General features: G+C 44.8%; 1 protein-coding gene across 3 annotated transcripts in view; it reads right to left on the reverse strand.

Annotated features, from left to right (window-relative positions):
* Positions 1-1,378: 1,378 nt before the first annotated feature.
* The window catches only part of TGFBRAP1 (transforming growth factor beta receptor associated protein 1), a 68,290-nt gene continuing 55,904 nt past the window's right edge, over positions 1,379-13,764 (reverse strand). For all 3 annotated transcript variants that reach the window (XM_064268578.1, XM_003413611.4, XM_064268577.1), the window contains exons 8-12: positions 13,471-13,614; positions 9,376-9,522; positions 8,525-8,684; positions 5,175-5,608; positions 1,379-2,861 (exon numbers count right to left, since the gene is read on the reverse strand). In XM_064268578.1, the coding sequence (XP_064124648.1) occupies positions 2,685-2,861; positions 5,175-5,608; positions 8,525-8,684; positions 9,376-9,522; positions 13,471-13,614 (1,062 nt within the window). In that variant the 3' untranslated portion in view covers positions 1,379-2,684. The remainder of the gene's footprint in view (positions 2,862-5,174; positions 5,609-8,524; positions 8,685-9,375; positions 9,523-13,470; positions 13,615-13,764) is intronic.

Below are 13,764 nucleotides of genomic sequence, written 5' to 3' on the forward strand. Positions count from 1 at the left end.
GGTTTTGTGGCCACCCAGGATTTGACTCGTATATAAGTCTCCCTAATAAACTCCTGTGCTGCCCCCCCCCAAAAAAAATAGTACAGAAAGAACAAAGAATTAAAAGAATTTTAATAAAATCAACAAGTTTACATTTGTACATTTTGGGTATTTGGGACTCAATCAGGAGAATAGAATAAGGTTGCAAGGACAGAGTTCCCACAGGAGAGCGAGCACAAAGCAAAGACTATCCTAACTATGTAACGCGCAGCACTGTGACCACCTGTGTCTCCCTCCAATCTTGAAGTCAGCACATACATTTTATAAAGGTGTCAGCAGGAGTTTTTCAGCCAAGTTCAGACCCAATGTTCTACAACCTACATGACACTTTTACATTAATACTTGATAGGCAACAGCAGATAAACAGTTCATAAAATTAAATACTATTGCCCAGAGAACATTAATGTAAACCGAGTTTAGTTCATGCTGTTTAACTAGAATGGTTACACTGAACCTAATGAGGAGAAAAGGGGCCGAGTGATGGTTCTAATTGCTTTATTCAACAGCACAGTCACAAAACAGCAGGTCTGTTGGAAAGAACCATATATTTCTTTTAAAAATATTATTTGAGAAAAGGGCTTTGTGGAAGTTACAGAACGGTTGATTATAGAAAGTCTGATTTTTAACATACGAGACAATTCTGCACATTGTCACAGAATTCTGCTTGTGTTAAATAGTGCAGTGGAGACGGAAAACTGTTCTACTTTAGTTCTCATTATTTTAAAACATAAACATTTCAAAACATTGATCGATGTTCAGAGAAAAATGAGAATGGTGTCCTCAAGTTAGGGATGAGCAATCACAAGGCTTTTTTCTAGCTTTTACCCATTTCGCGTGTAGAGAAACAGTGCTTTTAAAAGTGCAATGTTGCATAAAAAGGTAACTTATCTTTGAGTTACCAAATTCCAACTCACAAGTTATAATAAACTCAAATTCACAAGTTGTAATGATAACAGATGTGACGTTATCATATGACCACTCTGTGACACAGTCATCCACGGTGTAAAACCAGGCTTCAAATTCATACCAGTTTACAAAGCACACAGTTGAGCTACAAGGAGAATTCTGTAATCATTTCTTCTTTAGGTAATGGAGACATAGGAAAGAATGGTGTCAATTCCCCTAACAATGCATTGATGCTTTGCTTCTTGGCCCATTTAAGAGTTACAAAAGGCAAAAACCAAACAAACAAAAAACCCATTCTTTCTTAAAGATAGGAAGGAGCTCTTCATTCCACCTAAGACTTCGGCTGAAGAAGAGAGGGTGTTCTCCAGGGTCGCTTCTTGTCACACATATAAGCTAATGCTTCTGTTCTAAGTAATCCAATCGGGGTATAGCTTCTTTATTGTTAGTTTCTAATAGAATCAATGATCACGATGAATAAATTCAAAAGAGGGCAGTGAAAGTACGACAGCTTCAGCTTATCACCAATGGTTACGGAGACACGAAATGAACTCGCAGTCCGTCAGGAATGAGAGGCGTCTTTCTGTCATCGGTAACTTGGGGGCAGGCGTGCAGAGCACTCTGTGAGGTAAGGCAGCCTATTTCCATGCGGTGCCGTCAGGAAAGAGCTTCTCCATCACCCGTGGAAAGGCAGCTTTCCCCACCACCTGCCCTGCTGAGCGTGTGAGGTTAAGGGCTCCCGGGACAACAAGGCTTCGTTTGTGCTCATCAATACTTCCCTTTTAGTTTCCCAAGTACTGAACAGGAGGCACATTTTAATGAGAAAAAAATATCTCTAAAGACTATGACAGATGAATTTCTGAACAGAGAAAACAGGTGAATATGATTTAAGTGCGAATAAAATTTTTTTAGTCAAATATATTGATCGTGGGGTTTCAAATCAGCAGATGCGACGACACGCAGCTGGGCCTTGGCCACTGCGTTGTTCCTGACACTGCTGTCATCTTCCAAATGGTGAACGCAGCTTCTCTCTGGGAGGCTTTATCGTTTCTAATAGGCCTTTACTTGCTATACAGCTGGAAGCATACAAATTTACCCAAAAGCAAGAGCTTTGGTAAAAAAGGCAGAATCTTTCCGGGGTTGAGGGATGGACGGGAAGTAAGAAAGAACACAAATTTTTCCCTAAGGTCAGCCATCTCTAAGGGCAAAGGAAGAGCTCACTATATAACCCTGGAGAGTGGACAGGGACACACCAAATGGCTGTGTGCGTGGACAGAGAGGGCATGGACATAGGAAGGAAAGATGTCTCCAGCGAAACCTGCCCACTGCGGGGCTCTGTGCCCTGCCAGTCCCCGTTGAGAGAGGCTTTATCTCCATGCCACGTGGACGCAAAATGTTTTCAGTGCAAATTCGTGTTGCAAAATACAGGGGGGCGGGGTGGTGGGGAATCCAACGTGTCTGGATAGCACAGCAAAGGCTCATTTTTTTTTTCCAAAGGAGACTTTTTTTTTTTATTACTATGTACCTGGACAAGTTAACTGTTGAACGTCTCTATGTTGGGTATTTTAAGGTATTTTCCATTTACATTCGTATAAAGTGGTCAGCAGTTAAAGAGTCCTCATTTCACATTGACTGAAGTCTCCCAGCACCCAGGATGTAACCTCTTCCTCTTGGTTGCTCTCTGCCACCAGCAGGCTTGGTAAAGAGCTACGAGTCCACCCACATCCTCAGGTGGGGTTTTTTCAAGTCCGGTTGCCACGGCTGGGTGAGTTTGGGTTCGTGTGTCTGCTTGCAGCGCAGTGGGTGTGGACAAGCCCACCATTTGGATATCTAACAAACACAGGCTCACAAAAGGGGTTTTGGCACACCTGGCAAAGCTTTTTGTCTGAGAGCTGAACTGAGCTTCCTTTTAACGTCATCTGCAAAAGACCAAGAATTATGTCACACGTAGTAATAACTTAAGTATCTATTTTCCAGCTTTTCACAGTTGACACGCCCTACCCTACAGATTACTGTTGAGGACTGCTTTAATGTTCACTTCCTGGAACAGACTATAATAGGCATTTTGGGGTGAAAATAAAAACCATCCTTAGTAGCTAATCCGAGCCTGTTGCCAACCTGTTGATTTCGACTCATAGTGACCCTACTGGACAGAGCAGAACTGCCCCATGGGGTTTTCAAGGCTGTAATTTTTCCAAAAGCAGACTGCCACATCTCTCTCCCACAGAGTGGCTGGTGGGTTCAAAGTGCCAACCCTTTGCTTGGCAGCTGAGCATTTAACCACTGTGCCACCAGGGCTCCACTCTTTAGTAACTAAAAAAAAAAATTTTTTTTTTTGAGGAATAAAAAAGCTGCAAAACTGTTTTTTTTTTTTTTTTTTTTAACAAAAGTGATTGCTGCTTGCCTGAGAAGTCAGATATTGCTTAAGCTTCTATCCAAGACCCTCTTCTCAATCCTTTGCTGAGCTCTGTTATTTTTAAGCAAGTCTTATAATAAAATCATGTAATGTTAGAACTGAATAAAACCAAAAAAAAACAAACCTGATGCCGTCGAGTCGATTCTGACTCATGGTGACCCTACAGGACAGAGTAGAACTGCCCCATAGAGTTTCCAAGGTGAATTTGAACTGCTGACCTTTTGGTGTAGCACTTAACCACTACGCCACCAGGGTTTAATTAATCTAATTCCCTGGCACTCTTATCTGCAAACAAAAGGAGCAAGGCACAGGTAAGAGACTCAAAGTCCCATGATCAATTAGTGGCTCACTCGTAACTGCTCCTAGGACACGTAATTTCATTTCTTTAGAGGTAACTGACATGATGAGGTATAACTCCATCTAGCCCTGTATGAAAAACAGGACTTCGGTTTTACACATTAAAGAGTCCCAATGTACAAGTTCCTTGTGTAAATCCAGGCAAGTCAGTCTATTTGTAGGATCGAGTAGTAACTTTGTGGATTCATCATGCGTTCATTAGTTTCATCAGTCATTCAACAAACATTTATGAAATGCCTTCCATATGCCAGGCCTGGCCCTAAGGATACCGAGATGAATAAATCCAAAGCCTAGTAGTAGAGGGAGACAAACGTGAACGCCTACAACAAATACTAGTAGGCAAAAGAGAAGAGTAACTCTGCGTAAGGAGTACGAGCAGGTTTCAGAGAAAAAAATACTTAGGTTGGGTTTGGATCAGGTGTTCACAGGTGCAAAAGGAAAAGGTAAGTCTGTTACAGGCAAAGAATAGCACACGGCAGGGGCGAGGAGGTATGAAATAGCATGTCATATCTGGGAGGTTCCATGGGGCTACAGCAAGGCTGTGTGTTGGCATGCAGTGAGAGATGGTGAAGGATGGGCTAGGATCAGTCTAAGGTGTTTAGACTGCATATTCTCAGCACTGAGGAGTTAGACAGGCTTCCAAGTGGGACACCAATATGATCAGGCTCCAGCTTTGGCTTTGGAAAGACCACTCCGCTAGCCATGCGGAGTATGGGTCTCACAAGAAAGAAGATTCCAGAGGGAACATGTGGCTTAGAGACAAGGATGCAGAGCTCTAAATGGGTTAGGAATTCACATCTGGGCTCCTCCATTTACTGTGTGACTTTTCTGTGCCTCAGTTTCCTCTTCTGTGAAATGGAGGTAATAATAGTAGATAGCACTTAAAATTTCTGTGATGATGAAATTAAACCTTGCGTGTAAAGTGCCTAGAAAAGTGGCTGGCATATACTATGGACTCAGTTCATATTAGTTATTATTACACTATCCTTCCCTTGAAGGAGCCCCAGTGACGCAATGGTTAAGTGCTTGTCTGCTTACCTGAAGGTTGGTGGTTCAAACCTACCAGCTGCTGTGAGGAAGAAAAGACCTGGCAGTCTGCTCCTGTAAAGATTACAGCCTAGAGAGCCCTCTGGGGCAGTTCAACTCTGTCCTATAGGGTCTCTATAAGTTAGAATCAACTAGATGGCATACAGCAACTACCGCCTTCCCTTAGCCTTTCTTACACCCCTCTCTTGATCATCAGTGTATGAAAGGGGAGAAAAGGTATACCTGCCAGCCAGCTTTTGACTCTACCCAACATATGCCTCAGCTTCTATGTGAGGAAAATCATATATTTGAATTATTAAAGCTATAGAGGAAAAAAAAATGTATATGTGTATTTTTCCATAAACAAAATCAACATTCAACAAAACGTCAACCGGTCAAGGAGCTAGCTTGTCCAAAAGGGCCACGCACTCACCTTATCGTATTTGTAGATTAAGTTTTCAGATTTGGCCAAGCCTAGGGCTACCTGAGTCATCCTCTTGGTGTGGATACTGTGCCTCATGGCTCCGGTCAGGAACGGGCAGAGGAGCTGGACTGACCAGGTGTCGGGCAGCAACTGCAGGACTTGGGCGGCGTCGAATTCTGCGGCGTGGTGGTTCAGGAGGTCCACGGCGGGCACGGCCAGCTCACAGTCCGCGGGCTCAGCGCGGAGGTAAATGGCCAGCAGCGTGTGGAAGAGCCGCTGCCGGTAGGGGTCGCCCCTGCCCTCGGAGCTCCACAGGCAGTAGTCCTCCGCCGCCGAGAAGTCCTTCAGCTCCTGGACCAGGATGCGCAGGGCCTTCTCGTGCTCCTCCAGCTTCCCGTGGAGGATGGCGCTCTCCATGTGAAGGCCGGTGCCTTGGATCTTATCTGTTAAACAGAACTTGCTGTTTAGAAATAGGCAGAGCCTGAACACAGGAGAATCAATTCGCATGCCAGTCCACCGCCCGCTGGCCTTCCTGTAGCTTTTAGCTTTGGGAAAAAACTCATAGCGACCCTATAGGACACAATAGAACTGCCTCACAGAGTTTCCAAGGAGCACCTGGTGGATTTGAACTGCTGACCTTCTGGTTGGCGTCAGTGCTCTTAACCACTACACCACCAGGGTTTCCAGTTTTAGAAAAGGCAAAGCAAATTTGGTTACCTAGACGTTGCTGAATACGGCCACCCAGACGACTAAGTCAAGGTTGTCTTGTGCTTTCATACTTTGAACCTGGGCCTTAGTAAAACACAATGCAGACTCTTGTTGTAAATACAGCCAGCTCTCAGGATAAATATCTTCTCCAATTTCTAGAGAATGAGTAAAACGAATGATCCCGAAGGCCCCGGTGAAACTCCAAGTATCATAGCTCCAGGCCTCCAATTAATCCATCGTTATTCTTATTTTCCCCAAACGGTATCTTCTGCCTAAATCCAGACAAATACCACTTCCTCCAAAAAGTGTGCTGAACCCCTTCATTCCTACTCAAAATACATTTCATGGAAGGGAATATGGGTTCATATTCTAAATCCGTATCTATGTTATCCTAAGGGGCTCATTTCTCCTGTAACTTAAGCTTCCATGTTATAAGGAAAATAACATAACCCAAAGGAAGCAACCGATCTGACAAGGGCCCTGCCCTGAGTTGGCTGTGTCTTGCTGTAAATTCACTTTGCTTCCCACCCCACTGCACAACAGGAATAGAACATAAGAGTGCACCCTACTGTGAGGGGATAGTCTGAGGACAACAACTATTTCAGGGGCTAAGGTACTCAATAAAGTACGGGCATTTTGTATTTGAGCTTAGCCTCACTGAGGCATTCCAGCTGCCTCTCAGTTCTGATGCACGTCATTGTCTTGTAGCAAATGGGTCTACAACACGTTACCTGCAGCACTAGACACGGAAGCTGCAGTATGTACCAGAGTCATTCTCACGGTGAAATGTCAACAAGTGATTACTACGTGGCTGCTGTCTTTAAGGCATGGGGAGAAGGGCAAAGATGATTAAGAAAAGGTAATTATGTAATTTGCACTGACACACTGATTTACATCTTTGACATCTATCACCTCATTTATATTTGATTCTCAGAGCCACTGTGACTGGACAGGCTGGGCAGGAATCCTTATTACAACTCCTTGGTCTGATATACTCCCAAGTCACCTAACTAGCAGGGGGTGGGAAGTTTTCTTTAGTTCCTAGTGCTCTTTGCATGTGCCTTGGAGGATGTCCCCATTTCCTACAAGCTCCCCGGTCTTATCAGCAAGCCCAGATGTCTCCTTTGTGACTGTTCACACAGTAACTCCTCTAGGAGATATCCCTGCTCCATCCACCCTAAGGCACGGTTCACTGTTCCCCTGACCCAGTGCAGAGCTTCTACCAGCCCTTAATCTGCATTCCCATTAACCTCTAAGGCTCCTGAAGATAAGAACCAAATCTCATCTTTATACCTACAACACATGTCTGACATGCTACACATGCTTACAAAGGTTGGCTGAATGAAAACACTGATCCACAAATTCATGGCTAGCATGAAATTTTATAAAGGGATTTTATAAAGTAAACCATATTAAAAAAAAAAAAACCCATTGCCACTGAGTTGATTCCAACTCATAGCGATCCTATAGGATATAGCAGAACTGTCCCATAGGGTCCCATAAGGTTTCCAAGGAGCAGCTGGTGGATTCAAACTCCTGAACTTTTGGTTAGCAGCTGAGCTCTTAACCACTGCACCACCAGGGCTCCATAAACCATATAAAAAACCATATAGTATAAAATAAACCAGGGGTGATGATAAAAAATAAATATTTAACAACCAGTATAGCATGGGCACCAACTCATTGGAATGGACACTGGCTGTGAGTGACCAGTGTGGCTGCAGAGAGTGTCACAGATGAACGTCAGCTCTGGTGGAAATGTTGTTCATGGGAAATAGTCAAAGCCCGAGTTCATGTCCTGGCTGTACTGCTGGGTGACCTGGGTTGAGGTGGGTACCCTCTCTAAGCTTCAACTGACTCTCCTATGAAACTGGGGCTAATAACAGAACTTACTTCATATGGTTTTCGTGGAAGTGAAGGATCATAATACATTCTAAGCATTTTGAACTCTGCCTGGCATGTAGTTAGCGACGAAAACAACAGTGATAAATGGTGTTAAAGAAAAACATGTTACCAACCCTAGTAAGTGCAAGTCCAGAAATACTATGTTGTCAAATACAGCAGGAGACCGGTAATTCCACCTGTTTCAAGTAAATGTGATGCTTTGTGGCACTCTATACAATATAGAAATTGCAATGTCTGCACCCCTGCGGAAATGAAAACCAGGATCCCCTCTGAGATACCTGCACCACCTTCCTCAGCGTATAGCTCTCGAGGCTCCAGGCCTCCTGCAGCCCAGGAGCAGGCAGCTGGGGGCCAGAGCCAGCTGGCAAAGCCACTGATCAAATACTGGAGTTCTCAAAAGAAACTATCACACCAGCCCTTCAAAACTGAATAAAGAAGTTATAGCCACTGAACTGTACGTGGGAAGACTGTTGAAATGGCAAGTGTTATGTTACCTACATATTTACCACGATACTAAAAAAATCAAAAATTTCAAAAAAAAAAAACAAACAAAAAAACTTCAAGTATCTACCAAGACAGCTTTTATGTCATCAGTTTAAACGGTCCAATCCGTTTCTAGAGGGTGGAAACATGAGGAGCTTCGTGCAACCCCACATGAAGGCTGACTGTGTGTCCAAAGAGGTTCATGGAACTATGCTCAAGTGTTTATCTCTGCTCCATGGAGAGACTACGGAAATGACCCTCACCTATTAGGAAGTGGACTCTGTAGAAGTTGGATTTCTGGAGTAGGCTTCGTAGTTTTGCTTGCGTCCCGGTCACTTCTGCACCCTTGCCGTTGGCGCTGGGTCTCTGCTGCAGCACCTCTTCCAGGTACAGGAGAGCCAGGTGAGTGTGATACTCTTCCTTCTGCAGAACAGGGGGGAATCCAAGTACAGAAACAATGTTCACAAATGTGCAGGCCTGGGGGTCGCACCCGTCAGCCTGGGGGTCGCACCCGTCAGCCTGGGGATGGCACCCGTCAGCCTGGGGATGGCACCCGTCAGCCTGGGGATCGCACCCGTCAGCCTGGGGATCTCACCCATCAGCCAGTGCTCAGGGAGGCTGGAACTGGGCTGAGGTGCGATGGAGCCAGATTATCAAAGACAATTAACAACACACACTTCCTGCATCAAAACCCTCTCAGAAGCCACAATAGACAAGACGAATTTAAAATCTTTGGGGAAAATATAAAAGGGTTTTTAAAATGAAGATTCTTATTTTGAGAAGCAGAGGCCACAGGATTTAAGTATCCTACAAAAAGACGCAGCTTCTCTCATTGCCTTTAGGGGTAATAGCAAAGAAGAAAAAGGCAAGAAAAATATAAGCTGAGTGGAGATGAGATGGAGGGTCCAATGAAAGCTACGTATTCCCCCAGGACACTTTCGCCAAGCCTCAAGGTCCTCCCTCAGGCCATCAACAAGTACAGACTGAGCGACCGTAGAACATAAACCATTAAATGAGAGTCATCTGCCCAAATGTTTATAGTCTAATTCCATCTCTTAAAGGACTACTGAGACATCACAACCTACACTGTGGTGTGAGTGTCTGCGGTGCCCACCTGCAGTCTTCTGTCTATAACCAGGTGCTCCAGATATCTGACAAGGGCTTTGGGGTATTTTTTAAGGCAGTTGATAACATCATCTGGATTAAAACTATTCCTCTGCTGTTCATCCACAGGTCTCTTGGTGAAAACTTGAACTCCAACCTGCAATAAGAGTAGCGGTTTTGTTGATATGCTTTGCAAAGTCATCATCTTCATCTTTATTTTGGTCACGGCACATTCATGCTTTGGGTAAAATCGTCACTAAAGACACAGTGATACCAAAAAGCAGTCATGCATGAAGCAATGACAAAGACTAGAAAACAGAGATAGGAACCCAAGACCAAACCAAACCTACTACCATCCAGTCGATTCCACTCATAGTGACCCCACAGGACAGAGCAGAACTGCTTCATAGAGTTTCCAAGGCTGTGAATCTTTATCAAAGCAGATTGCCAAGTCTTTCTCCTGAGCAGCCGCCGGTGGGTTTGAACCGCCGACCTTTTGGTTAATAGCCGAGCACATTAACTTCTGGGCCACCAGGGCTCCTTAGAGATAGGAAAACACACTGTCTTCAAGTCAATTCCGACTCATAGTGACCCGATAGGACAGAACTGCCCCATTGGGTTTCCAAGACTGTAAATCTTTACTGAAGCAGACTGCCACGTCTTTCCCCCAAGGAGCCGCTGGTGGGCTCGAACTGCCAACCTTTCAGTTAACAGCTGTGCCATGAGGGCTCCTTACAGACAGGAAAACCCATTGCCATTGAGTTGATTCCAACTCATAGCGACCCTATAGAACAGGGTAGAACTGCCTCATAGGGTTTCCAAGGAATGGCTGGTGGATTTGAACTGCCAACCTTTTGGCTAGCAGCCAAGCTCTTAACCACTGCACCACCAGAGCTCCAAAGGCAGCCTAAATTCTGAAACCCTCCTCATAAACCCTGCTGGAATTTCTATTTAAAAGGTCAGCTACTAAAGAGTGAAGAAGCACCTATTGATACCAAGTTTTGAGAACAATGCTCAACAACTTTTTAATATAAAGATCATCCAAAAACAAGGACGGTCACTTGCTGAAAAGGACATGAAAGAATATTTAAAAATACTGAAAATTCAGTGCAGTAAATTCCCGGTTCTCTGAACACTGATTATCTACTGCGTGGAAACGACAGATAGCTGAGCTAGGATTTGTGCCTCCAGTCACTGAACAAGGTGCCAGGCTGCCTTCCTGTGCTGTCAGTGGGGATGTATTGAGGCCATTCCAGTCTTCGCGGGGATTCTAAAGAGGGACCCAGAGAAGCACATTCTGCTGCATCTCTCTTGAGCGCTGACGTGCATGCACTGTCTTTCTGTGTCTGTCTGTCTCTCACACACACAGTTCAAAGCATGAGAAATACAGCACAGCTGTTACGAGTATGAATTTTGGGTTCTGTGAGCCTGGATTTGTGTCTCGGCTTTAACAGCCATGTGACTTTGGGAAAGTTTCTTAACCTCTCTGAGTCTCAGTTTTCTCATCTGTAAATAATGGCCACCGGGTTGTGGGGTGAGCTGCTGTCGAGCCAATTCTGACTCACGGCGACCCTGTGTGTGCAGAGTAGAACTGCTCCTTAGGGCTTTCGAGGCTGTGACCTTTTGGAAGCAGATCGCCAGGCCTGTCTTCCAAGGAGGCTTGGGTGGGTTTGAACCACCAACCTATGGCTAGCAGTTAAGCACTTAACTGTCTGTGCCACTCAGGGACTCCCAGGGAGTTATAGTGATGTTTAAGAGATAAAATATGTAAAGTGCCTGGTACATTATCTGGCACGCAGAATTCAGAAATACTAACGGTCATCATAGACCGGCGCTGGGAAAAGCCTAAAACTTTCTCGTCTGTTAGGTCCACATTACAGGTATGTGTGTGAGCGTGCTTGGGTGTGCAGTGTAATGGATTGCTTTTATGTGTCCTTTCTAGTCATGGCCTTGTAAGTTCCATCCAGGTGACTGGGCGGGACTGTGTAGATGGAGGTAACTGTAGCCCACCAAGGAGATTAGTCAGTTTTGCCATCCTGCTAGGCTTAAAATAAGCCACCCCAGAGGCTGGAGCCCTGGTGGTGTAGTGGTTAAGCATTCAGCTACTAACCAAAGGTCAGCAGTTCAAATCCACCAGCCGCTCCTTGGAAACCCTATGGGGCAGTTCTACTCTGTCCTATAGGGTTACTACGAGTCAGAATCAACTGGATGGCATTTTTTTTTTTTTTAGAGGCGGGAAAAAGAGAAAATCCAACCACCACCAAGGAAGAACAGCCAGGAGCCAGTACGTCCTTTGGACCTGGGATCTCTGCGCTGAGAAAATCCTGGAAGCAGGAGACCGAGAGAGAGAGAGAGAGCAGCAACCCTGAAGATGGTGAGAAGTGGTGGCAGGAGAGACTCGGCAGAGACTTGGCAGCAAGTAGATGCCAGCAGTGGGCTTCCTGGCCATGAAGAAAAAAAGCTGAGTGCCTTTGGGCAGAGGTCCAGGGCTAGTGAGAGGCATGCCTGTAAGCACGGCTGGGAAGAGGCTGCCCTGATGGAAAAACTGTATCCTCGGTGTTCCTGAGCCTGAATTGTAACTGTTACTTCCCTAATAAATTCCATAATCGTGAGTATTGTCTGAGTTCTGTGTGGCGACTGCAATGAATAATACTGGACCCAGCAGAGAAGTAGAGAGTGCTGTGGGAGGGACTATTGGTGTCAGAGTTGGTAAAGATGGCGGAGAGAAGAGGTGTGTCTGACCTCTACTTCACCAGAGTCAGCCTTGGGCTGTTGATCTTGATTCTCCTTCCCCCTTGGGAAGTTACAGGAGGTCAGATGCCGCCCCCACACCATTTTTACAAATGTGTTTTGCATGTGTGCACAGGGCAAAGTGAAGATGGAGTGAAAGATACACAAAGCACACAGGCTGTAGCTCTCACCTGCCTGTTAAGACACCATTGTGGAGAACATGCTCCATTTCAGGTTTAGAAAGGCAGATGCAATACTGAGACTCCACATTTAAGGTCCAGCATCAGAAAGCTAATTTTGCCTCTCTAGGGTGAGCCAAGGAAATGTATACCTTTTTAATGGTGAGAACTGAAATTTTCTCTTTTCTCCAGTCATCTTTGGGGTTTTACTAAGGATTCTGTCCCTCTGGCCTGAGCATGCTGCCTCCCCCGCAGCCTCCAACCAACAGGTAGGTACTCTTCTACCATCATTTGCCAGCTCTCCGAGAGGGACTGAGTCCCATCCACACGTCCCACCTTCCTCCAGGCCCACAACATCCAGTTAAGGGGTGGCAAGAGCAGCAACAGGGGCAATGGCTTGCTGGTGTTACCGCTTTCTCCTTCCAAGGACCAAGCCCTGCTGGGCAACAACCACATCCTGCTCCAGCCCACAGGAGAAAAAGTGCCAAACTTCGGTTAGGGGCAGTTTCAAAACCACACGTTACTAAGAAGATGCAAAGAAAGTGACCTGGCTATACTTTTCTGTAAAAGTGTCCTGCCCAGAAAGAAGGTTCAGAAAAGTCATGTCTCAGAAAAACACAGAAATAGTGGGCTTCTGCAACAGCTGGAGTTCAGGCAGTTCAAGGGAAGGTACTAAACGAGGAACGAACCGTCTGGGGTGATGGAAAAGTTTTGGAAATGGCAGTGATGGTTGCACAACACTAAGAATGTAATTAATACCACTGAATTCTACACTGAAAAATGGTTAAAATGACAAATTTTATATCATATATATTTTAGCACAATTAAAAAAACATTCACATGACAAATTTTATGTTTCTATATTTTACCACAGAGCCCTGGTGTCGCAATGGTTAAGAACTTGGCTGTTAACCAAAAGGTTGGCAGTTCGATACCACCAGCTGCTCTTTGGAAACCCTATGGGGCAGTTCTACTCTGTCCTATAGGGTTGTTACGAGTTGGAATCGACTCAGTGGCAACAGGTATATCTTACCACAATATAATTTTAAAATTAAAAAAAAAAAGATAAAATTTTAAAAAGAGAAAGGAAGTAGAGGGAAAGACTGAAATGTAACTCCCCGCCCCCTCCCCAAAATCAAGTTTACTGTTGTTTGTTCTGACCAGGCCAAGAAAGAATGCATTTATGAAGCACACACCTCCTCACTTCTCTGCAATACCCAGTCAGCGTACTTCCACACGAGTTCCTGGTCTAAGCAGTAGGTAAGAAAATCAACCACATACTCGTAGAGGTCCGAGCGAGTCGAGTCGTGGATATCTCCATTCACGATGTTCACCCATAACTGGAGAGGAATAAACAAATCAAAAGAAATAGAAGTTACATACCTTTTAGAATTATCTTGGAGAAGGGCATTAGGTTCACTCGGCCTTTTGATATTTAAAAGTAGTAGGAAAATGTTAAATGCTTCAATCAATTTTTAATTTTTTTCAGA

This window comes from Loxodonta africana, chromosome 15 (assembly GCF_030014295.1).
Source record: "Loxodonta africana isolate mLoxAfr1 chromosome 15, mLoxAfr1.hap2, whole genome shotgun sequence".
NCBI classification, from domain to species: Eukaryota; Metazoa; Chordata; class Mammalia; order Proboscidea; family Elephantidae; genus Loxodonta; species Loxodonta africana.